Source organism: Vanellus vanellus (assembly GCF_965231255.1).
Source record: "Vanellus vanellus genome assembly, chromosome: 1".
Taxonomy (NCBI): domain Eukaryota; kingdom Metazoa; phylum Chordata; class Aves; order Charadriiformes; family Charadriidae; genus Vanellus; species Vanellus vanellus.
In genome coordinates, this window is record NC_138905.1 from 150141983 (window position 1) to 150166121 (window position 24139).

The window sequence follows — 24139 nt, forward strand, 5'->3', positions numbered from 1 at the left end:
TGCTTCACAGTATAGTTTAAGACTCCTCATTATTTCTCAGGATCATGTCAGTTTTTAAATAGCCTAGAACTAGACAGTGGACCAACTGAAGCACAGCTGCAACGGCGCTGCAGTTCATTCCAGTAAAATATTTTCTAGCGATAAAGAGATAAGAGCAAATCCAAGGAATGCCAGCCTTTTTCTGCTCCAGCTTCCCTTGACCGATGCCAGCTTAAACCCTTTTGGCCACCCAAGCAGTGGCAGCCAAACTCCAGTTCCTCACGGCCAACGCGTACATCAGGCTTTGGCCAGCGGTGTAGCAGCGCTTGCTTGTTCCCAGATATCCAGCTCCAACACACAAGACGTGTTATTTAAGGCAATGCAGAGCCTCTGACCCGGGCACTGGATCCAGTACGACGAAGGGGAGCAGGGATGGTGTGTGCATGCGCGGGAGGAAGGCAGCGCAGTGCCGTGGCTCCCCGGGGGTGATTTCTCTCGAAGAGAGATGGTGCTGGCCCAGGGAGACACAGGCCAAGGAGGGAGCAGGGCAGGGAGAAGCTGTCACTGCTGGAGGGAGAGAAAACCAATAGCTGGGTTCCCAAAACACACATCTTAACCCTTTCTGTTCCTAGGGGTTGGACCAAGGTACCTGTTTTTCTAGAAAACAGGTCAGTTAGGCGTTAATGGAGTAACGTCAAAAACGGGTGGGTGGTATAGACAGACACCGATGTGCACTGCAAAAGTGCTTATTAAAATTTCTGTGCGATTTTCCTAGGAATTTGGGGAATATGGAGCATTTCACTGAGCAAAGGTAGGTTTTACTTTTTCCCGCCCCATGTCCTTGAGTGAAGTGGTTAGAAACGGCAAGGTGAGAATTTTCAAAGGAGGGAGCTGAAGGGCTGAGACTGAGATTTGGATGAGGATCGCTTTCTTTTTCTCATGCCCATTTGAAAAAGCCTCGTTCTGCTTTGGGGGGTTTGAGAGACTCCCTGCCACAGATTTTAGAAGGACTGGAACGTGTTCAATCATGGTCAGACACGATAAAGTGTACTTAATTCTCTGCACTTTAGGTAGTTTACATTGGCACAGGCTGAAAGGTTTAGAGTTCTGAAGTTTACACATTCACAGAGTCTTGGTGTTCAGATTTAACAGCGTGTACTTTTTTCACTTGAAGCAGGAAACAATAGGAACCAGCAGAAAAGTTTTCTCAGGAGCTTGCCTTTTGAAGTATCTAAAGGAAGGAGGATGAGGAGGAAAAAAACACCCACGGGGAACCAAATATTTTTCTGTTTAAAACCAAAAATCCCCAGACCCGAATACTTCCAAAATAGTGTGGCAGTAGGATGAAGTATAAGTCGTTTAAAGTGAAGTGCTGTGATATCAAATTTTATGCTACCTTTGGCACAGTTTCTATAAATTAATGTCTTTTCTGCAGACACTAAAGTTGCTACAGTTTCTATAGCCACCCTTGAGACTGCTTTAAACCCATCAGACAAGGAGCAGCAATAGCATCTCTGTGACCAAACATCCCAAGCCATCCTGTGCCAACAGCTTTTTTCCTGGGCTCCCCAAAACTGCCTTCAGGATCCCTTTTTTTTTGTGTGTGGATTTTAGAAGCAGGACGCAGGCTTTCCTTTGTCTCCCCATCTCAACCCATAGCCCTGCGGATTACCTCCCCTGGCTGCTTCGCACGAGGCTGTGAGCCAGAGGACACAACACGACCCCAACCTCAGCTCCCTGCCAACTGCTTCTCTTTCTTTCCTCCTCTTTCTATTTTTCCTTTTTCCCCCCCCTAAATCTAGATGCCCTGAACAACCTTTTTTAAGTGACACTGGGTAAATATGTAAACTAGCAACCCTGCACCGAGCTACGTTGATGCTCCACTACGTGTTTAAGGTCAGATCGGATATGCCTACAAGAGCTGCAGTCACAGTACTGGCTACTGAATAGATGGGATGTAAAGTACCTTACCTTCTGTGTGATAGTTAATCCTGATTTTATTTTAGATTACCTGCAAAATTCGTGGTGCATTGAGTGTTCAAGTCCTATTTTTCCATATGTTTTGCTCCAGTAATGGCCACGGCACTATGTTTGAAATAAAATGTGATTCAGTGTGAGCAGAGATCTAAAATTATGTCAGGTTTTTTTCCCCTCCTAGTTTTTACCCTGGTAATTATGAAAGATAGGTAACAGTGTGTGACAACTCAGGCCGTTTGGGACATAGACACATACTTAGTGTGTCTGTATGAATATTTGACACAGATGGCAAATAAAATAGCAAGTCAGCTTGACATTCTGACAGCAAATTTTCTTGCAAGTGGAAAGGGAAAATGCACATTCAGAATGGAAAGCAGCACCCATCATAGCCAAAGATGCTTTCCTACCAATATCATTTGGCACAGAAGAGATATATTATTTTGCAATTCTAACTCACGCAGTACATAAGCGTGAAGTGAATCAGCGCATCAGTATTTCACTGTGGTTTTCAGAGTCTCTCTATTCTTTCTTTTCAAAGTTAATATCTGGCAGAGGCATAATTTGGTATTTCACTATGGGGCTTTTAATGATTTCTCTGTTTCTGAAACGCCGTAGTTGAGTGAATATGCTAAAATTTAAGTGCACTTCACACTCAGTGGAGTATATCCTGCATTTAGCCCGTGTTCAAGAGGACATTAGCCTGAGACTTTTTGAAATCTCTGTTTCATTTTGGTCAATAGGGAGAGTTTAATGTACGATATGAAGTAGGAAGATGCTGGTGTATGAATAAAAAATATAAACAAAAGCAGTTACAGTGCTCTCTCATTCCCCCATTTCATCAGTTTAAAGCTGTTTTTATGCTAATCAGCCCCGGGTCACTGGAATGCACTGTGGACAAAAAAACTCAACTCTTTCAAGTTATTTCCTTGTGCAGGATCCCTAGAAGGATATCTGAATTCTGGAGCCAGGTCGGTTTTAATTGATCCTAAATAATCAGATTCAGGACCAACTACAGGTCCAGGCTCTGCATTTAAATTGAACACACAGCTTAAAGATGTAAAATTTGTTGTCTTAAGTGATCTTCAGGATCCTCCTTTTCCAAGTCACACCCATCCAAAGGGATGCCTGGGACAGGGGCTATTCCCGGAGCACCAAGGGAGAGGAAGGCTGGCTGCCTTGCAAGCTCCCCACGCAGCACCGCTACTCCACGTCACGCAAGACAGCGTCGCTGCACCACAAAAATAGAACATCTATCAATTACGGTTGAGGAGGCAAAACCTCCCTATAAAATCCAGACAAAATCCCCTGCGAGTGTTGAAGCCAATAGCAGAAAACGGGACACAAGGTGCAGTAAGCCCTGATGAATTAGAGAAATTCCCATGTGGGAAGGCGATATTGCCCTTTATAGCTGGACTTCCACTGCAGAATGATTATGCAGAGATTTTTCCTGCTTCTGTATAGGCTTCGGGTTTGTTTTCTCTTCTTCTTGTATCATTTTTTTGTCTTGCTGACCCGTAAGAGTTGTCATTACCTGAAATAAATAAAAAAAAAGATCAGGAAATGCAATATGCTTGGTACAGTAAAGGTTTGAATTTTTCATCTCAACATTTTGTTTTTCAAATCACTGTATTCCCAGTAGCACAGTAAAAATCATTTGCTTTAATGCAATTGCTAATAACGATGATATCAACACAAACCTCTGTTTGTTCATATGTTGAGCTCATTGAATAAAGAAGCTTATCATTTATCTGTGTAGAAGCTTTTAATTAGTTTTCTGAATTTACTCCAGAGATTAATGGGCAGATAATATTCAATATATGCTTTATTGTTTTCATTTATTTATTGAGATATCTGAATTGGTATGCTCTTCCCTCTTTGATCTTTTACTGTCTCTCTGTGTTGGTAACTGTAAAATATTTGGCTGCAAACAGACTCGTAAAAAAATTCCACGAGTCCATTGGATCTGGGTGCTGGTGGGTGGTTTATAATGTAGGACATGGCAGCAAATTCTACTCTATCAGGGATTATAAACTGTACTTAGAAAAGACCGTTTATACCAGTGTCACTTGCTGGCACTTTTCAAGATTTCCAGTTGCTGGTTGGGGAGGTGCCTTTTCCTGCTCATGCATCAGATGAATTATTTTTTTTTAATTGAGATTTCTTTTGATTTTTCACCCCAGCTGCTACTTTTTCCCCTTATCCTGACCATCAATCACTGTTGGCCACCACGGTACGGCTCCTGTGACCCCTCGGTCTCCCACTCGCCCGTGGGACCGCTCTGGTACAGCAGTGCAGTCCTGTGGCATCTACCTGATCTCCTCAACCTGACAAATCTCTCTTTCACGCAGGGGCTCACATCCTCTGACTATTCGCATGGTGCACACCATCCTGTTGAAGTCCACATAGGGACCCAGAGCAGGTGAAGCTCAGCCCTTGGGCTGTTCTGGAAAACGGGCTTTAAATCTGTGCTTCCAAGGGAGCAGCAGTGTTACAGGCTTCCCCAACGGCAGCTGCTCTCCTGGTGTAGGGACTGTGCCCTCTTGTTACCAGGAAGGGAAATCGAGCCCAAGCTGCTGAATTCACCTTTGCTCTTCTTCATTTCTCGCGTCTTGGGAGAAGGTGCATCTTCAAAGTGCAGATAAAAGGGAATGGAAATCCTCAGTAAACTGCATCCTTTTTATTAAAAATAGTGGCCTGTGTAAATATAAAGTTCAACATTATGGTTTTGTTGGCCCAGTAGGAGAAAGATTAAAAATGCTCATTAATGGGATTTAAAAGCAGGAGTTCAGTTATATTAGCTACAAAAATATAATTATCATAATTAAGATTGCAAAGCACTAATGAAGCTCTTTAATAATTATCCTTTTTCCTTAGAGATTCATTTCGTAAAACATGATTTGAATTTTACATCACACTGGAGAAACTTTATCATTGTAAAAACGGGCACCACTGGTAGGATGAAGAGGCTGAGAACAGCGGCACTTCACATGTCGGTGGGGAAGTGTCGGCACCACAGCCGGAGCGTGGCTCAGCCTGAGATAGGAGGGACTCAAGGGCATAAACATTTGAGATGGTGCAAAATACAGGTGCAACCTTGGTCTGATGCTGTGTCTGAACTCTCGGCAGGTTCATGAACTCAGACACAAAATTCGGGGACCACAAGCAGAGAGCATCCCACCATAAGGTGCCATGCAACCAGGCAGATTGTGTGTCTCTGGCCTCCCTGCGTCTTTACGCTTAGTGGCGTCCAGCCAAACCCTGAGCTGGCCGCACCCTTCTGCCTTGGTCTTGTCAGAAGTGACCTTAGAACCCCATAAGTTTCATGGTTCACCTACAAGGGAGACGGCGAGCCGTACAGGGCAATAGCCTGTATGGTCACAGGCTTGCAGGGTCCCTCCTGAGAGAAGAGAGAGCAAGATCTCAAAATTAAATGACAACAAATTGTCCATTTAAAAATATCTCCCCAAAACAGCCTTTCATGATTCATCTCCCCAGATGATTAAATATTTAGTTCTGCTGACAGGAATGTGATAGTTACTATAGAGCAGAAAATTTAGTGCAGTGTGTGAGTTATAAGCAGATACGTTATCAAGCTGTTAACACAAAAGTGATGGGATTATTGGTGTTGATATCTGTATTTATTTCTTTTTATTGTATAGGGATTTTTTTTTCCCCTGTACAGCAGCAGATTTAGGCCACAGCTTTGGCTCTTGCACGCAGCAGGGAAGCTGTTGCTCCTTGCAGGATCTCTGCACGGGCAGTTGCATTTCCCGCTACGCCTCCCGCCTCTGGCCACCATCAGTGGCAGAGCAGCTGGGTCCCCATGGGTGTCACCACGCTGGGATGCCCTTGAGGATGAGGAAGGCCAAGGAGAACACTTGCTGACTGGCTCAAGTCCCGGTCCACTCCCTGGAGCTGGGCCCACCAGTTCTAGCTGGTTGAAGAAGCAAGCAAGGTCCCACTGGAGTGGGGAGAAGGCAAGGACATTGAGAGAGGACAATCCTTCACCCCAGGTCACACTCAATGGAGAGGGAGCTGCCACATAAGGTTAGGTGCCTAAAGCTAGAAGAAAATTGGGCTTCATCTATTTTCTGCTTTCCTGCTGAAATCTCCACAGAAATGAGTGGCCTCTTACTTCAACATCTTATGTATGAAGAGGGCACCATTACAGCTGGTGTAAATCATGACAATTAATTTGACAGCACTGTCAAAAATTCAGAATTCCCTTCTGGAGTAAATTTGTCTGCTGTTAGTGAAATTAATCCCAGGCCCAGAGCTTTTAAAAGAAGAGTAATTAGGTACTTTGAGAGCCATCTATAAATGGTTAACAAACAAACGAGAGTGAGGGGAATGAGACCAACCTACGTCAGCTCCTGGGCATCTTGCTTTATACTCGGGTGCCACTGTAGCCCGTTTAATTGGATGGAAAGGATTAAAAGGATCTTGTCAAGGCTATTGCTGCCAGAAAAAAAAAAAAAAAGGAGAGCGACTTTGACAGCAGTCCCATCGAAAAAGACTGATTTTCTGCTTGTGTTGGTATTTCCCAGGTAGTTCGTGCCAAACAAAACAACGATCCCTGAGGTTTTGACAAATAAATCTTTGTAGTGTTATACTTGCATACGCTGCCAGCTTGCCTGTACTGGCTGAGTATTTGACCATCAGAAGATCACAGGTCAGATGTTATATTATTCTACTTATTTAAATATTTGCAGAAGCAAATAAACTTTAACAGATTTTTACAACTGAGAATACTTTATAACTGAGACCATTTTCAAGGGAACATTTCAGAGCTAATAATTGCAAAGTAATCTGTGCAGCCCTACCTCCACATTTAGGCCTGGATTTTGGAAAGATACACATACATGAGGGACTTCGTACAACAGTATGGAGTTAAAGTCTTTGTACATTCGGGACTTCTGATACTACAAGGATTAAAGCTTTATAAATACCTAAAACAGATTAAGAACATGAGAAGCAGAGAGAGAAGAATAACATTCAAGGGCCATTCTCACGAGAGGCATTTTTCTTCTTTTTTTGCTAATTCTATCATAAAGTGCATATTTTTTTAAATCATCATCTAAAACTGACATGACAGACACATGACATACAGACATACAATGTTAAGATGTGTATCTCACATTCTTTTCTCCTGGATGGCAGGTTTATAGAGCAGGAAGGATGTCAGTATAGAGGAGACAGTGCACAAGCTATTTGTAGCACAGACGAGTAAAAGCAAAATAAAATAGATTTCAGGAACATGTATAATATAGGAACTAATTCGGGGGGACTGATATGCTTAGGATGTTATCGGTGGTAGCCAGCTTGGTAGATCCAGAATCACAGGACAATTCAGATTGGAAGGGACCTCAGGAGGTCTCCAGTCCAACCTCCCGCCCAAAGCCGGGCCAGCCCTGAGGTCAGACCAGGCTGCCCAGGGCTTTGCCCAGTCAGGTGTTGAAAACCTCCAAGAATGGGGATGGCACAGCCTCTCTGGGCAGCCTGCTTCACTGCCTGGCTGTCCTCATGGAGAAAAGGTTCTCCTCTCTTCTTTCTACTTGTGCCCATTATTTCTCACTCTCATCCTGCACCGCTGTGAGGAGCCCAGCTCTGGCTTTTCATTGATTCCTTATAGGCACTGGGGGGCTGTAAGGTGCCCCACAGCTGTCTCTTGTCCAGTCCAAGCTCACCCAGCACCTCCTCATGGGGCAAGTGTTCCAGCCCCCACTGCCTTGGGGGATCTCTGCTGAGCTCTCCCCAGTTAATGTATATCTTTTCTGTGCTGGGGAGGCCAAAACCAGACACACTACCCTAGATGTGGTCTAACCAGTGCTGAGTCAAGGGGAATAATCCCTTCCCTTGACCAGACTGTGCAGTCCATGCAGTCCGGGGTGCTTTTGGCCACCAAGGCATACCACCGGCTCATGCACAGCACGCTGACTGCTGCCTGCCAGAATTCCCAGGGCCTTTCCTGCAGACCTGCTCCCTGGTCAGTCCATCCCTGTATCAGAGCCCCAGACTCTTCATTCCCAGGTGCAGGACTTGGCAGTTGTCCCCACTGAATTTCATGAACTTCCTCTCAGCCCTTTCCTCCAGCCTCTCTGAGTCCCCACTATGACAACAGCCCTGTATTTGAGCATGAAGCTGACATAGAAGACATCCACTGCTGTCTCCCCATCCACATGAGAGTGGGCAATCAGGTTACTCTTGGTAAATCCGTGCTGACTGTTTCTGATTCATGTGCCCAGAGATGTGCTCCAACAAGACTCACTCCATGATTTCCCAGGGACTGAAGTGAGGCTGACTGGCCTGTTGCTCCCTAGATCACCTTTTTGGCCTTTTTTTGAAGGTAACATTTGCCTTTCTCCAGCAATCAAGGACCTCCCCCACCTCCATGACCTCTCAAAGATGAGAGAGGTCAGCCTAGCAAGAACACCAGCAACTCTCCCAGCACCCATGGAGGCTGGTGGTCAGGCGCCATCAACTTGTATAGGTCAACTTCCCTCAAGCTCCCTCAAGTTTCCTGAGTTGTTCCTCACCTGCTGCTGGTCCTTCTGCTCCTTCCTGCTCCAACTCAGAGGCCTGGGAGACCTTGCTGGTGAAGACTGCAGCAAAAGTGGCATCAGCACCTCAGCCTTACCTGTGTTTGCTGTCCCTAATTCACCTTCCCACCAACCCCCAATACCACAGCAGTCCCACACTTTTCTTGTTCAACCTTTTACTAGTGATGCAGCAGCAGAAGCTCTTCCTGTTGCCCCTGACATGCCCTGCAAGTGTCAGGGAGAGCTTTGGCTTTCCAGCCACCTTCCCTACATACCCAATACAGTCAAGAGAGAAAGACAATACCTCCACCGGATGGCTTACTATTCCTTGCCACTTTGCTCATGCATAAGCTTTGACAAATATTTGGCTGTGCACAAACTAGTAGTAACTAAGCCTTTAGCTGCCCCATGCCTCAGTTTCCTTCTTGAAATGCACCCATTAACTCCAGTGCACCAGCCACGCTTTGGAAAACCCCTGCAAAACCATTGATTTCCTGATGGCATACATTGTTATTTCAGAAGGAACTGTGACTTTTCCATGGGAGAACAGCAGTCTGCAGTTACCACAGGTCAAGTCATCACAGAATCACAGAATCACAGAATCTCCTAGATTGGAAAAGACCTGTGAGATCATCTAGTCCAATCATTAACCTAACACTGACAAGCCCACCACTAAACCATGTCCCTGACCACTATATCTACACGACCCTTAAATACCTCCAGGGATGGGGACTCCACCACTGCCCTCGGTAATGCGTTCCAGTGCCTGATGATGCGATTGTTATGGGAATTACTGTCTTTACAAGTAAAGGAAAGAATCCCGTAGCCTGGTAAGCGCCCAGCTTTAGATTTACATCCATTTTTGCCCTTTTACCAATGGCAGGTGTTGTCCTGCAGGGACACAGGGGTCTAAGCCGCCTCGTTGCACTTCATGGCAAGCCCAGGTGCTTCGTCTCCGTGGCTCATTCAGAAGGCGAGAGGGCTGCCGGCAGACCGGCACAGTCACATCCTCCTTCCTTCATCGCACGCAGCGATGTTACCAAACTGACCTACTTTCCCCATCCGCCCACGGAAGGCTAATCCTGTTTAGCATTGCTGGAAGGGGACGGGCACGCGGAGAAGTGCTCCGAGTTATACAGATGGCAGTCTTTGCTGATTAATGTTAGTTTAATTTGTTTGCCTTTCTGTTTCCAGCCGTGCGAGGGGAGAGCAGAGCAGCAGTTGAACCCGGGGATTCACTTAGCCTGTGCACTGAAGTCTGAATGGCTTGAGTCATTCAGTAATAATAATAATAATAATAATAATAATAGTAATAAGGAAGATAACGAGCATGTATGTACTGATCTTCATCAGATATCCCAAGCACCGCACAAACTTCACGCGTTGCTCACAAGCTAGAGATAAAGGACGCCTCTCACTTAGCCTGGCTGCGCTCCAGCACAGCGCCGCTGACATTAGCCGTCTCACTCCTGACTTAAACTGGTGCAAATCATACCACATCCAGGGGGTTCGCAGGCGACTCACCCTAAAATTCAGCCGGCACCAGGGTAGAGGGGGGAAGCTGTCAAATAGCACACAGCAACAGGACCAACATTTCTGACCTACAGCAAAGAATACCTCTTCCCACTAAATGGGAATAATGTAAAGAATAAACCCAGAATATGTTCTGAGCCTTTACTTCTCTTCATCATAATCTCATAACACTCAGCTGCGTTACCTGTGAGCATCTCCCTGCAATCCCCAGTTCAGAAGACTGGAGCATTAATTTATGTGAAATTCCATCATTTTCATTGTCCACATTCAGATTGTTTTCTAATGTCTGTTTTGCTTTAAGCCCGTTACCATCTAAAGATTTGTTGTACACATATGTATGAAACATAGAAAAGCCTACGAGGTTCACGAAATACAATATTTTCTCCAAATGTTTTCTTCTTTTCTTTTTTGGAAACCTCTAAACAATCTCTTCTCTATTGTAAACAAAATTTAGTAATCTACTGAATGCAGGAAGACTAAGCTGCACACTGTCAGGCACAAATAGTTATTAACTCTAAAGCTGGACACTTACCAGGCTACTAGATTTTTTTCTTTACTCATAAAAACAGTAATTCCCATAACAATTGCAGCATTACATGACCTGTGGTAACTGCAGACTGCCATTCTCCCACTGAAAGTCACAGTCCCTTCTCAAATAACAACGTATGCCACCAGGAAAGTGATTTTTTACTACCTTTTCTTAAGTTTTCTCGAGGCTACTCTGTTTACATTTTGATAAATCAATTTTGATTGCTACGGGTGGGATTGTGCTGTATTTAGTTACGGAGTCCAGCATGTTCTCGTAACAGTTCATAGATTTACATCTGAAAAATAAGGACGAAGGGGTGCAGATCAGTTTGATGTGTCTAGGAATCTGCTGATTTATTCTGATTTGTGTTGATACAAATCCTCCTGTGTTCATGCCATAGCCCTCATGGTGGGAGTGCTTCACCCACATCAGAAAAAAGTAGAACATGGCGTTTAAAATGGTCAGACAGTCACTTCTTACCTGTCACCTTGTGACCTTTCCTGCCACTTCTCATTTGCTAATCTTTCTCTTTGCCCCCCAGCAAGGCTTGGAAGGGAAAGACTTTACTTGTTAGTGTGGTTTACTTCATTTCGGAGCTCTGTCTTAGCTGAGAAGAAGGGCGTAGAGCTGCTAGTGCCAAGCGACAGTGGTGGACCCCAGTGCGGACAAGTGCCCATCTAACACATGCTGTGGACTGCCCATGGGACAACGCCACTGTCCGACCACAGTGCCCATCAGACCTTGTCCATCACCCCCAGGCAGGGGACCTGGCAGCGGTGCCAGCACAGCGACCCAGCCATGCCGTCCCCTGTGCTAGTGGGCGGCCAGAAACTGTCCCCTTGGCTCATGCCCAGAGCCTGTACTCGTCTTCGGTGCCCTCTTCCTATGTCTTCGATCCTACTCACTATGCATGGGATGCCATGCATGGGTGGATCTGGCCTTTAAATCCTGAACCACCAAACATACCCACATGCCTCCTTTATAATGCCAAGCTCTTGGCTAACAGCCTTTTTCCTCCTCTTCGAACAGGGAACGGGAGAGTAACTCCCTGTTGAAGCAGTGCTCAGCATCTTGCAGAAGTAACGCTCAGCAGAGATGGGCAGTGGAGGCTGAGCGATGTGTCTGGAAGGCACAGGGACATGTCTACCCTCCACCCTGTTGCTCTTTTTCTTCCCTCCTCACAAAGATAACAGTTGTTGGGGAGGGTCTGCCCAGAGGCCAGAAGATACTTCAAGATGTTTCTTCCCGGTGTCCCAGTTTTCCATACAACCTTTGCCCAGCCCCTGTCTGTGAGAGGAGATTGCTCTCCAAGTGCAGTATCATCAACTTTATTTAGGATGGTGGTATTGTACCAGCGTCCTAAGTGGTCTGAGGGTGAGGTCCGAGGGAGGGCTCAGGTATATCTGCAGTGGGTAGGAAGCAACACCTGGGTATGGTGGGCAGCACCCCTCTCCCCAGGGCTGAGCATGTCCTATAGAGGACAAGTGGCTGAATACCCCAAGCAGGCCTGTGGGGTGGTGGAGACAGGCACCCCACTGTGCTGGAGGAGGAAGGGGAGGAAAAGCCCTGTCTTTCCCCACGGCTGACCAACACTGGGCCAGAGGAACACAAGCACTACGATTTCTCACTGGGCTTCCCCAGGCGGATCCCAGGACTTCTAGAAGAAATTTGCATCTCTGATTTAATTCAGTTGAGTTAAATGAATGTGATTAAAAATTCTTGTTAAATGTCAGGCTGATTTGTAGGTACTGAGATTAGCTGGCCACGTGACAACTTAGTGGGAAATCAACAGCTGATTGCTTACATTTGAGTGTCAGTCATTTTATAGCATATCGTTATGAGGACAGGAAGGAGAGAAACCAACCTCACCCCCACAGAAGAGCAGTAGTTCAACTCGCTAAAAAAAAGAAAAACATGTTTCTAGCGCAGGATAAGGTGATCAGCGCCAGATGAATTTTATAGCGCAAGCTCTGCGTCCACTGGGAATAGATTGTATCAAAATAAACATGTGCAACCTTTCTTCTGGAGAGTCCCTGGAGCGAGCTGGCACGCTGCCTGAATTACTCCTTTCCCAAGCAACTATCCGTTGTATGAATGAATGCGGGGGGGATGTTTGTGCTATGCTTCTCCATCAGATAAGTAAGCCAGGGGTACACGGTTAATGCTTTCAGCCAGTCTTATCTTTCCGAAATGCCACTTTTCCCACTTGTGGGTGTGTGTCTTTCTGTGCGTCTGTCTGAGTACCGCCCTGATGGGAGTACACGAGCTTTCTCCTCCTTAGTCCACGTGGTTCCCATCTTTTTGAGTGATAGCATCTTCACTCCTTGTTGATAATGATATTAACGAAGCTCCAAATGTAACTGTCACTGTTATCGGCAGCAGTTACATCATGTGGTGGTGTTACCCATAGGTTTCCAAATTCTCTTTGTTAGCACGAAAGGATTGTTCAAATTTTGAGAAATTCTGAGGGGCTGGGAGGATAACATAAAGCAAGCAGGTTGCACTAAGCACTCACCTAAGCTCCATGCCATGGGTTTCTCCTGCAGGTGTAAGCCAGCATGTGGCGTGGCTCGGGAGAAGGATGACAGTACCGATTCGCAGCAGTTGTCTGCTCTGCCATGTCTATTTTATTGAGAACAGTTTTAATTTCATAGGGTACATATGTACTGGCAAATGCTGTTAGCAATGCTTACGATGCTCTGGAGATTTTGCTGTGTGAGCAAACAGAAGCAAAATGACAATTAGATATTGTCTAACACTAGCAACGGCACAGCAGGTCCAGAATTTCATGTCAGTCAGTGAGAAACCTTGTTTACTGGAAGCTGGCCATGACTTGCTTTACAGATCTAGCCAAATCCTTGGCAGAACAGACCAGTTAGACCTGTTGCTCTCTTGTAAGTGTAGAGGCTTCCCAGCAGGGTAATTCCTTGATGGTTTATAAGGTATAGCTGTAGGAAGTCCCTTTCCATTAGGTACATTCTGTGTCTCCAAAACAGCGGGGGCTGAGCAGCACTGTTGCTGACTGCCCCATCCACCCCCATCCTTCCTCAGAGCCACCCAGAGCTCTCGTCCCTATATTCCCGCTTTCTACTGGGAATCTGTTACAACCAGAGGAGGCTTTGGTGCAGCAGAAGATGACCTTCGGGGATTTAGAGAAAGCAACTTCTGCTGACACTGTTTTGCTTATCATACCCTAGATTCAACAAGAATACAGAACAGAGCGTTTTGAGCAAAAGTCTAGCAAAGAAAGACAGCAAAATCCTAAATGCTAACCCTTGCCGTGTTACTGATGCCTTCTTTATCCTTGGATAGCGTAGGTCAGCGTTTTGGTTTCAATAAGTAAACGAATAACAACAAAACCCACTGAATTTTGTCACTACATTTTTGCCTGAATTATTTGAAAACACACTTGTTGACCTAGCAGTCTGATTCTGCGACTGGGCAAATAACCACCTAAAGTATTTGTAAGACACTGGTAAATACAATTTAGCTGGGTCTATAAATTTTCCTAGTCCAAAATACCGATTGTGATATGGCTAACTTGGCTGTTTTGCAAGGCAGAGAAAAAAATCTGAAAAAAAAATCTAAAAACTACAAGGTATTATTTATTATTTTGTTCTGTATAATAGAATTCAGCAACTTAAATTTGCCAGTTATGACTAAAAAAGCCAGTCCCTCGGCCTTCATATTTCCTATCTATGCTCCTCTATCAACAAACTGAATGCCATGAAGTAGTAGCTTTACCCTCCAGTCAGTGATCTGTGGCTTTAATTCCTCATTACTCTTATATTTGATAAAAAATTACAGGGTAGTTTCATGTTCTTAGCTAACTGTTGAGTAATGAGCAGGTGGAATACTGCGGTAAGAGAACCAGTAGCAGAAGGAGGGAATTTATCCACTTTTCTTACTATCAATAAGTTTTCACTCCTGTAATTTCATAAAATGTTCTTCAAACAGACAAATTTATATGTGACTCACATGTGGAAAATACCATGGGCTTAAATAATGCCTAGCAACTAACTTCTGTCCTCCCCCCTCCAATTTTATTCGTCTTACATGTTGAGGACTCATTGTAGATGAGAGACGTTGATTTTTGAAAATGAGTGTTATCATTGCCTGTCATTACACCGCCGCTTTGGTTTTGAAAATGACGCTTTGACAATATCCAGGGGTTTTTAGCAGCATCGTGCTGCCGGTTGGGGAAGCGTTTGCGTGGGCTGCGGCAGCACGCGGCGGGGCAAGGTGCCGTGAGAGGCTGCCGCAGCACAGGGCATCCTCCTCGGGCTGAAGCGGTTACGGCTCAAGCGTCGCCTTCTCATAAGGCCGCAGAGCAAAGGAGAGTGGGCAGTGAGCTGCCGATGCGTTTCTGAGGATCTCAGCCTCCAGCTGGGCTGCTCTCATATTTTTCCTTTCGCCTTTTCTACACGCGTTTACTTCCCGATTTGCCCCCTTTTACTCTGTGGCTTTAGGAACACGTCTTGTGCTCAGAGTACTTTCTCCTTACCGCTCAAACTGCCGGAGCGGTTGGACTATAAACCTGCTGGCAGGTCACAACGTGTTGGTGAAGCTTAGCAAAAAAGAGTCACGGGGATGGGATGGTCCCCACGCTCGGTGTCGGCACCGCCAGGCAGGCGCTCTGTCTGGGCTACGGGAGGGTTCTTCCACAGCTCGGCTTAGGCAGCAGGATTTATGGGGACACTTTGAATTTGGGGTGTAATTCAGTATAGTTACTACTGTCTCTTTTGGCTTCGGGTCAGGGCCCACAGGGGAGGATGAGCAGCCTCCCAGTAGGATGCTCCACCTGAGGAGTCAGAGGCATCAGTGATGCCGGCTCTTGCACTGGGGATGGTTTTTGGGGGAACATGGGGGTGCTGCAAACACCTTTTCAACTTGGGCAGACCCCAAGGTTCATCCAGCCTACAGGTTTTCAGAGAGTAACCTCTGCACTGAAAAATCCCCCAAGAAGGGGCTGGGTTTGTACTGTGCTGGTGGCCCGTGTTGTGCCTGGGAGCCTTGATCCCTGGCTGGAGCCCCTAAGGCTTAGCGTGGCACTCAGGAATAACATTATCCACAACGGATGTTTCCTAAAATCAAGGACTATGGCATAAAGCACTGCTGACACATTTATCTGACCTGGATATCATCACTCTGTTATTAAAACGAAATAGAGTGACTCTGAGATTAACCTGCAAGTAGAGCTAACGAAATGACAATTCATAATGATTCTTGCATTCCTTCAACAGAAAAAACTGCTTAGACAATCTAATGGATGAAGATGAGAAAGACAGGGCAAAGAGGTGAGCACGATTTCTTTTATAACTCTCTGTTTAACTTGTAATGAGCTTGATACTGTTTGTTGCTGCAGAAGCTGTTTTATCCGTAATCAATTAATCAAAGAGAGAGAGAGAGTAAAATACAGCCAAGCACAACTTGAAAAACTGCCATTGCACAGATTCCTATTCTTGGCTACCCTGTAAGAAGAAAATAATGTAGCAATGTTTCCTGCGGAAAATATCAAAAAAACCAAGGCATTGATCGTTTCCCTCACATTACGGCAGAACACGAGAACTGAAGAACCAACAACATACCCCTGCTGCTATAATATATCATCTGAGCTTCTCAAGTGTATAAAAATGTCGGTTTAAAAAAAAAAAATGCAAAAGAAAAAGCACTAAAAAAGGTGGGTTTTCCCTATGATGATGGTCACTTATTCAGCAATGCCTATCTCACGGTAACGAAAACACCCAGAAGTTACGTTCAGAGCAGAGAAGGACAAAAAGAAGTGCTGTGTCAGCCCTAAACTGACACAAACCTTTATTTGCATACATTCTGCACTCCATCATCAAGTCCCACTTGGTGGGAAGTTGTTGTGAACACTTTGTGGGGAGGGGAAGGGTGTGTTTCAAGGCAGAAGACCCGTGACAATAAAACTTTTAATGACAGTCAGATCTGACTGGCATCTGCAGAAATACTGTTTGGAAGCATTTGAGGTGTGGGGTTTTTTTCTGGATGTGTTATCATTCCCGCAGCCTGCAGTTTGTTTTAGAGGGAGCCATGGGTTGCCCACATTTTTCCCTCTCGGTTCCCTCTAATGAGAGTATTTCCAGTCCAGGCACTACTAGTTGATCCAGTTTCATCTCTTTTGATTCCTTCTCCACTTCTTTCCTCCCCGCAGCTTTTTCTCACCAATATAGGTCAGCACAGGCTGCAACCGAGCTCAACCATTCCCCTTTGCTCCCTCCTCATCGCGCGTGCACGCTCAGGCGGCAGAAGGCTTGCCTTTGCTACCGGGAGCAAAGAGCTGAGCCAACTGCCTCCCCTGACCCCTGCGAGGGCTGGTCCACTGAGGCCAGGGGTCTGCCAGCCCCCAGAGCCCTGCTGCTCCCCCTCTTCACGGGGGGCTTCACAGGTGTGAGAGGGATGACACGGGGTACGGCTCTGCGTGCAGCTCTGCCCAACCGTCAGTCAAGCAGGCAGGCACCTGGGGCCAGGGGAGAGGGTGGATTTAGGGAAGGGATGCCTCCCAAGAACCATAGAATACCAGGTTGGAAGGGACCTCAAGGATCATCTGGTTCAACCTATCTTGGCAAAAGCACGGTCCAGGCAAGATGCCCCAGCACCCTGTCCAGCTGAATCTTAAATGTGTCCAATGTTGGGGAATCCACCACTTCCCTGGGGAGATTATTCCAACGGATGATTGTTTTCATTGTGAAAAATTTTCCTCTGTGTCCAGTTGGAATCTCCCCAGGAGTAACTTGTACCCATTACCCCTCGTCTTTTCCATGTGACTCCTTTTAAAACGGGAGTCTCCATCTTCATGTAGCCATCCTTTAAATACTGAAACGTGGTGATAAGGTCTCCCCTAAGCCTTCTTTTCTCAAGGCTGAACAAACCCAATTCCCTCAGCCTTTCCTCATATGGCAGACTTCCCAGTCCTTTGATCATCCTTGTGCCCCTTCTCTGGACCCTCTCCAGCCTGTCCACATCTTCTATGTGTAGGGGGGACCTAAACTGAACACAGTATTCCAGGTGTGGCCTGACAAGCACTGAGTAGAGTGGGATAATGACTTCTTTGTCTCAGCTGGTGATGCCCTTGTTGATGCACCCCAGCATCCTTTTGGCTTGCTTTGCCGCTGCAGCACACTGTTCTCTCATATTGAGCTTGTTGTCCACCAGGACCCCCAGGTCCCTTTCCACAGAGCTGCTGCCCAGTCAGGTAGATCCCAGCCTGTGCTGCACTTCTGGATTATGTTTTCCCAGGGGCAAGACCTTACACTTGTCCTTGTTAGACCTGGCTCGTGGGAGAGGGTGTAGCAGAGCGGGAGGTGTCATGCATCCCCAGAGCCCCAGGATCAAGGAAGGAGGGAGCAGGGGAAGGGAGCCCACCTTGCAGCGCCGCTTCACACCCTTACAGCCTGGTTATCTTCAAGATATTTGTGTGCTAATTGTTTAAAAAAGAATGCATTAAATAAATCCATCTAAGACAAAAAATAGGATAACACGTATCCTCGCTATCAGCAATTGTCATCGCCATCTGGTATGGTTATCATGCCGTTTGTTCCTGGAGGGAATTTTTGTCATACCCTGGGGCAGGCCTCTATCAAGGTGGATAAAAAAGAAATATAACTTTGAAAAGATAAAAAGGAAGTTGCTTCTTGAAATTGTAATTTAAGTACCTTTTGCTTTTTAGAAATAAATCTAAATCTGAAATTAAGTTTGAAATCATGAGAAGCTTCATAAAGGTCTAAAGTTACTACAGTATTAAAAAAATTAAAAAACCTAAAACCATTCAGACTCATTTAAAAGCTACATTTTTTCTTCCAAAGCTTTAAAGAGAGTCAAACTTGGGAGAAGCCAGTGGATGAATATTTTGTTGTGTGTTGAAAACTGAGGACTCTTATCTGTCCTATGTCACAGGGGAAACGTTTTCTTTGTTTTCTTGTGTTCCATACAAGGACCGGGTCCCTCAGTGCTTAGAAACACAAGAGGGAGACAAAAAGCCAAGAAAATTGTTCTCTTCTTTCATTTTCTGAGTAAAAAGTAGGTGAGACTGGAACTTGATGGATCTAACTCTTTGGGGATGGACTTAAGCCAAGAGCTGGGTTTCTCAGGTCAGAGACACACATGTGCATCATTCACTATCTGCTGCAATTTATTAGGCACGTACAGGTTGTATTATACAAACATGAGAAGAGGATCCGTCCTCTCCCGAGGAGAGGCACCTGCACTCCCACCCCTGGGCCAAATGTTTAGTATTTGGCCAAGATGCATAGCTCTTCCTTCATGACACTGGTCACTTTAAGCCCCATTCTGCATCCTCTGACTCCCTAAGGCACTACATCACTCCAAAGACCTGAGGACTAAAATGTGGATGTGATGGCACCATACATGGGAGCATCGAAGACCTCTTTGAGGTCTTCTGATCTTCTGAAGATCAGGAACCATAATTTTATTTTCAATTCTTTAATGCTAGACAAGGTTTATTTTGTTTTATAAATTTATTCTTTTTTCTCTATCTGTTTTTCTTTTATTTTCTTTAATAGTAAATTATTTTAAAGTAATTTTTTTGCAATTCAATTGAATTCCAAATTCCAACTGAAACCAGCTTGAAGTGAACCATCAGAAAGTGCTTAATAAATGAGGACTGCCACTTGCCATTTTCCACTCCAATAAAAAGTAAATTTAAGAACCTGAATGAAGGCATGTGATGTGGTTACTTGCTTTGATGCCTATATAATGTATCCCACTGGACAGCAAAAAGAAATACGAAATTTAGTGTAAAGTCACATTTTATTGTAAATCAGCAAGATGTAATGGCTACTAGTCAGCAAGTATCAGTCTGTCTTTAAGACAACAAGCAGCAAATATACAAGAGAATAAAACTGGCTATTTAGAACACATTTTAAATGGGTGATTTTGATCATTCTGAATTCAAGCTGTCCTGTATTGCCTGTAGCTGCATTCACTAAAAATCCAGATTTTATTCATACTGCGTCTCCTTCTTCCCCTTGGATATGCCTTTTTTTTTTTTTTTTTTTTTTTTTTTTGAGTAGTGAAAAGGGAGGAGAACTGGGACGAATAGTATGGATTTAAGACAGAGATTGTTTTGGCTTACTGTAAATGATATGCCCGAGAAGTGAAGTAAGCAAGGCTAGGGAATAGTCTTCCAAGAGAAGCGATGAAAACTGCGTTATTTAAGACATTACAACTGGACTGAACAAAGCATATACAACTGGGCAGGGATGGGTTAGATGACCTAATTGGGGGGGGTGGGGGGTGTTCTCATGTCTTTCCTTTTTAAAATTTGACTGTGATCATTGATTCAGATCTTCGTAGAGTTATTTCCACTAGACGAGTTTTCGTATTTCCTTTGTGAATAAAATGTCAAGTGGTAAAAATAGATACTCTATATTTCTGTCAAGGCATCTTTATTTTGGGGGGAAAAAGCAACATTTTCCCTATAGGTGGTTGGTGTTTTATTTTATTTTCAGGGACATCAAGACCCTTTGAGCTTAAAATGAACTGAGGATTGAATTATAAGGAAATAAAATGTTGATGTTCTTAACGTCCCCTTGAACTGTACAGAAATAGGATAAGGCTGGAGCTTTTCACATCTTGTTCTGACAGCCTTTTGCACTGTAATAAGAACAGGCTGAAATCAGTCAGGCAGTATCCACCCAATCTCTTGTGTTCAAAGCTGTAAAATAATCAAGCGTTGGCTTCTATCCAGCGTATCTCCAAGTGTGTTCAGGGTTGAGAGCAAGACAAACAAAAATTACCCCTCTGTCAGTAGTAACATCCAGAAGCCCCTGCAGTGATTTCTCTGCTGAAAATGTTTATTGCCATCCTGGTCCTTGTGGGGGGATGTAGACGCTGGGCTAAATTCTGCTCTGATTTTCAGCAGTGTGCATCCAGAACCGCTTGTGAAGTACAGCAGAGTTATCTGGGACTGAGACATTCAGAGTGAGAACCGTCCTCTTGGCTTTTCTTTCCTGTCTACATGTAACCAGATTTTTAGATCTTTACGTAATGAACAAGGCAAATCTTGTCTGCTTGAGGACATTTTAGAAGAACAAACAAACCTTCTGGGTTATATTTATTTCTATTTTCACATGGCTACAGAAGTCTAGGTGATATTCTCTGAGTAGAATGATTGTCATATTCAATTCAGAAAACACTTGCTTGTGTATAGGTTGACATATAATTAAAAAAAAAAATAAAGCGCACACACTGAAAAGATTATCGACAGCCTTAATGACAGCATTATGATGGTGCCAAAACACCCCAAATGAAATCATGTCCTTTCTTCCTATGAGCTCTTCAAACACAGCAGCAGAAGTAGGGTCTCTCTGAGGAGTCTGCAAGCTGAACAGGCAAGACTGGCAAAGAAAGCTGCAGTGTCCCCGTTTTACACCTAAAGGGTCGGGGCACCATGACCTTAAGCAACTTGCCCAGTGGCACACAGAGATCAGGCACAAGCAGGGAATCCCTGCTAGCACTTCTGAGCCCCCAGGTCCTGGAACACATCCCAGTCTCAGACCTGGTCCCTACTGGGATGGGACGTGCTGATGACCTCCCTCCTGCTTGCCCTTGTCACTTTGGAAAGGAGACTGAACTAGGTGGCACGTGAACTAGATGGGAGCTGTAGCAACCTCTGCTCAGGTCTCTGGTCTTAACGACTGGAGACAACAGCCCAGTTCCTCTCTGTAAGCCAGCTTGGAGGTAGCCAGAGGACCTGTGACCAAAGCAGGCAGGTCCCTCTAGGTGGAGCCATCTCCAGTACAATGGCTGAGCTGCAGGACCAGGGTCCCTCCCTCCTAAGACTCCACAGACGGGCATGACGCATAGTTTTACCAATCCTCACTCTTCTCCTTTATGGACGATTTTACTGTTCTCACAGTATTCCTATCTCTTCTTGCTCTGAGTGCCTCCTCAGAGGCTGCGTGAACTTTCAAGATCCTGAGCATGTCTAGGAGTTGGACAGAGCTCCTTCACCTACAGGCTTAATGCCAACCTGAAAGGCTTGACCAGAGTGTCTAGAGGCAGCCCAGAACCTCCATCTCCCCACTGGACTGTAAAGAGGGCCCAAAGACAAGAGCAGGAGGTAGGAACAGTCGCTTACTGCTTGTCCCTGCAACTTTGCTGGAGGCCACTGTCAATCTTCACACACTGAGACACACAGCAAGCTAATTTCTATGTGTATACATTGCAAAGAGCAGGTACACAATGATTTTCCCTCTTGGTCTGCTCATCCTTTTTCTTTTCAACCTGTCTACAGGGCTTCGCGTAACAAGTCTGAGAAGAAGAGGCGCGATCAGTTCAATGTTCTCATCAAAGAGCTCAGCTCCATGCTTCCAGGCAACACTCGCAAAATGGACAAAACTACTGTGCTGGAAAAAGTCATTGGCTTTCTGCAGAAACACAACGGTAAGATTTACTGCAGCTCTTCATGCACTTGCCAGACGGTTGCTACAATATCCCGTTTACTTCAGTGATTATCGGAATGGCTCAAGGGGCCTAAAAGTGCCGACATAAGGTATTATTTTTTTTCTGTCTCATCAAAAAAGATCATTTGCAGGCACTGTGCTGCCCAAATCCATCTCTTTGGCTGCTCTTTAGTTGAGGATGACTCTCAACCTGCTAGAGAAGGGGGTGAATGTCAGGAACCGAGGGAAGGCGGACAGCAGTGCCCTGCGGCACCTGTGAAGAAGAGAAATGCTTTGAACGAGAGAGATTTGGGGCCGGAGGGAAGATTCCCTTCCTTGAAATTTGCAGTATTCTGAGCAGAAGAAAGCATTCGCCCCAGCTTTTCCGCAGAAAAATGCAGGGAAGCAATCCGTGCAGCTCCTCACTGGACTGTGCAGGACTCAATTTTCTACAGTAAGCAGAAAACTCAGACCAGAAAAGACCCCAATTTTTGAAGTCGCTTTCAGCAAATTGCATCCACAGCTAGCTGATGTGCTTCACCCAGTTTGCACAAGCAGAAGCTACATCACATTTGCACGGCGTGCAGTTGCAATAGCAAAGTTCAGCCTCAGAAAGCCAGGAGTTTAGTTTTTTAAAATGCCCGCAGCAGTGACAGCTAAGTCCCTCACACGTACGCCCTCACAGAAGGCAGAGGAGATTTCTGACCCTGCTGATGTAGTCTGGTTGGTCTAGTTTCCGGTCGGTGAGAGGAACGTGCGCTGTGGGCTCCTTGACGCGTGGACATCCACCAGCAGCGGACAACTGAAACACTTCTCCCTTATAAATCAGGGCATTGGTTTAAAATGGGGCTCTTTTGCTCTGCTCCTATGAGGAAGAGGCTTCAGCAGAACATCCCCGGTCCCGCAAAGCAGAAAGGGCTCTTGCAAGCTGATGCATCGCATCACCAGGCTCACCTTCCCTCATCCAGCACCTCCTGTCCTCGCTCCCCAGAGGACTCTGGGTGTAATGGAAAAGGCCATGAAAACTCTTATATCATGACTCCCGAGGTAACGGAGTAACCAATGTCAAACTTATTGAGGAAATAATTATAGTGGTACTGTTGTGAGAGTGCAGTTTCTCCTTAAACGAATTTCTGCCACAGACAAGATGATTTCATACAGGAGGGCACGACTAGGACATCTCAAAGTTTAATAATTGCATACACCTATTAAAAAATGACAGTAATGACATATCTTTTTTTTTTTTTTAGCTGCCCAAGGCAGAGTAAAGGAGAACGCGAATACGCTCAGTTATAAAGCCAAGCAAAGAACAATCACACGAGGTTTGAATAAGTGTAGAGAAGTGTAGCTGATAGCCCAAATAATTTACTCCAAAAGGCACTTCATTTCGGGAAGAACAACTAGGTAAAAGAAAGCTAACAGTCACAAATCCTTCCACAGCAGTTGGGTCAAACTGTGACTGGGTTTTGTGCACTTGCTAAAATAAGCAAATGGTATCTATTTTTAAACTAGATTAGTAGTCACACAATACAATACAAAGCATCAGTGTTTAAAAACGTTGATTATCTTCAGCATACTTTGGATCCGGTTTATTCAATCGTATTTCCTTTTCGTTTAGTAGGCTAAACCAAGATTTTAGTTATAATGGAGGAGGAGGTCAATTTTCAGGTTTTTTGCTTCATAAACAGCCTCCTCCTTTATAATCCAGAGAATCTCCCAAATCTCAAGTAATTCTTCTAACAGTCGCTGGTTCGTGTATATCAGCTTTTCCAAGCTATGGATCTGCTGAAAGTATCCTATATTCTGAGACTATATAACAAAAATCTGGCGGGGGCTGATCTCTCTTTTTCCTTACTCTGTTCTTGAAATCTCTGTATAAGACCATGGGGGCTGTGGACACCCCCTGTGCTCTCAGTGACAGCCCCCAGCAGTGCAGAAAGCGAGTCGAACGAGCTGGTGGAAGCAGACGGCAGCATCTCCGTTAATAAAGCCCGAATGGAGGCTTTGATTTCTTTCTTGGTGACAATGTGCAGAGGCACTGATATAAATTTACTGTCTTTAATATCATTTAGCCATTTGCATTTCTCTGGCCAGTTTGCCTATGTGCTCCGAATAGGGAGCATTGGGTATTACATGCTCTGGAAGTGTTAATCAAT

The 24139-nt window shown here is 45.0% G+C and overlaps 1 protein-coding gene across 1 annotated transcript in view; it reads left to right on the top strand.

The window, feature by feature from the left end:
* The first annotated feature begins 15807 nt into the window (after positions 1–15807).
* NPAS2 (neuronal PAS domain protein 2) overlaps positions 15808–24139 on the top strand; it is a 55888-nt gene continuing 47556 nt past the window's right edge. The window contains exons 1-2 of the mRNA XM_082486987.1: positions 15808–15854; positions 21836–21984. Of these exons, the coding sequence (XP_082343113.1) occupies positions 15823–15854; positions 21836–21984 (181 nt within the window). The 5' untranslated portion in view covers positions 15808–15822. The remainder of the gene's footprint in view (positions 15855–21835; positions 21985–24139) is intronic.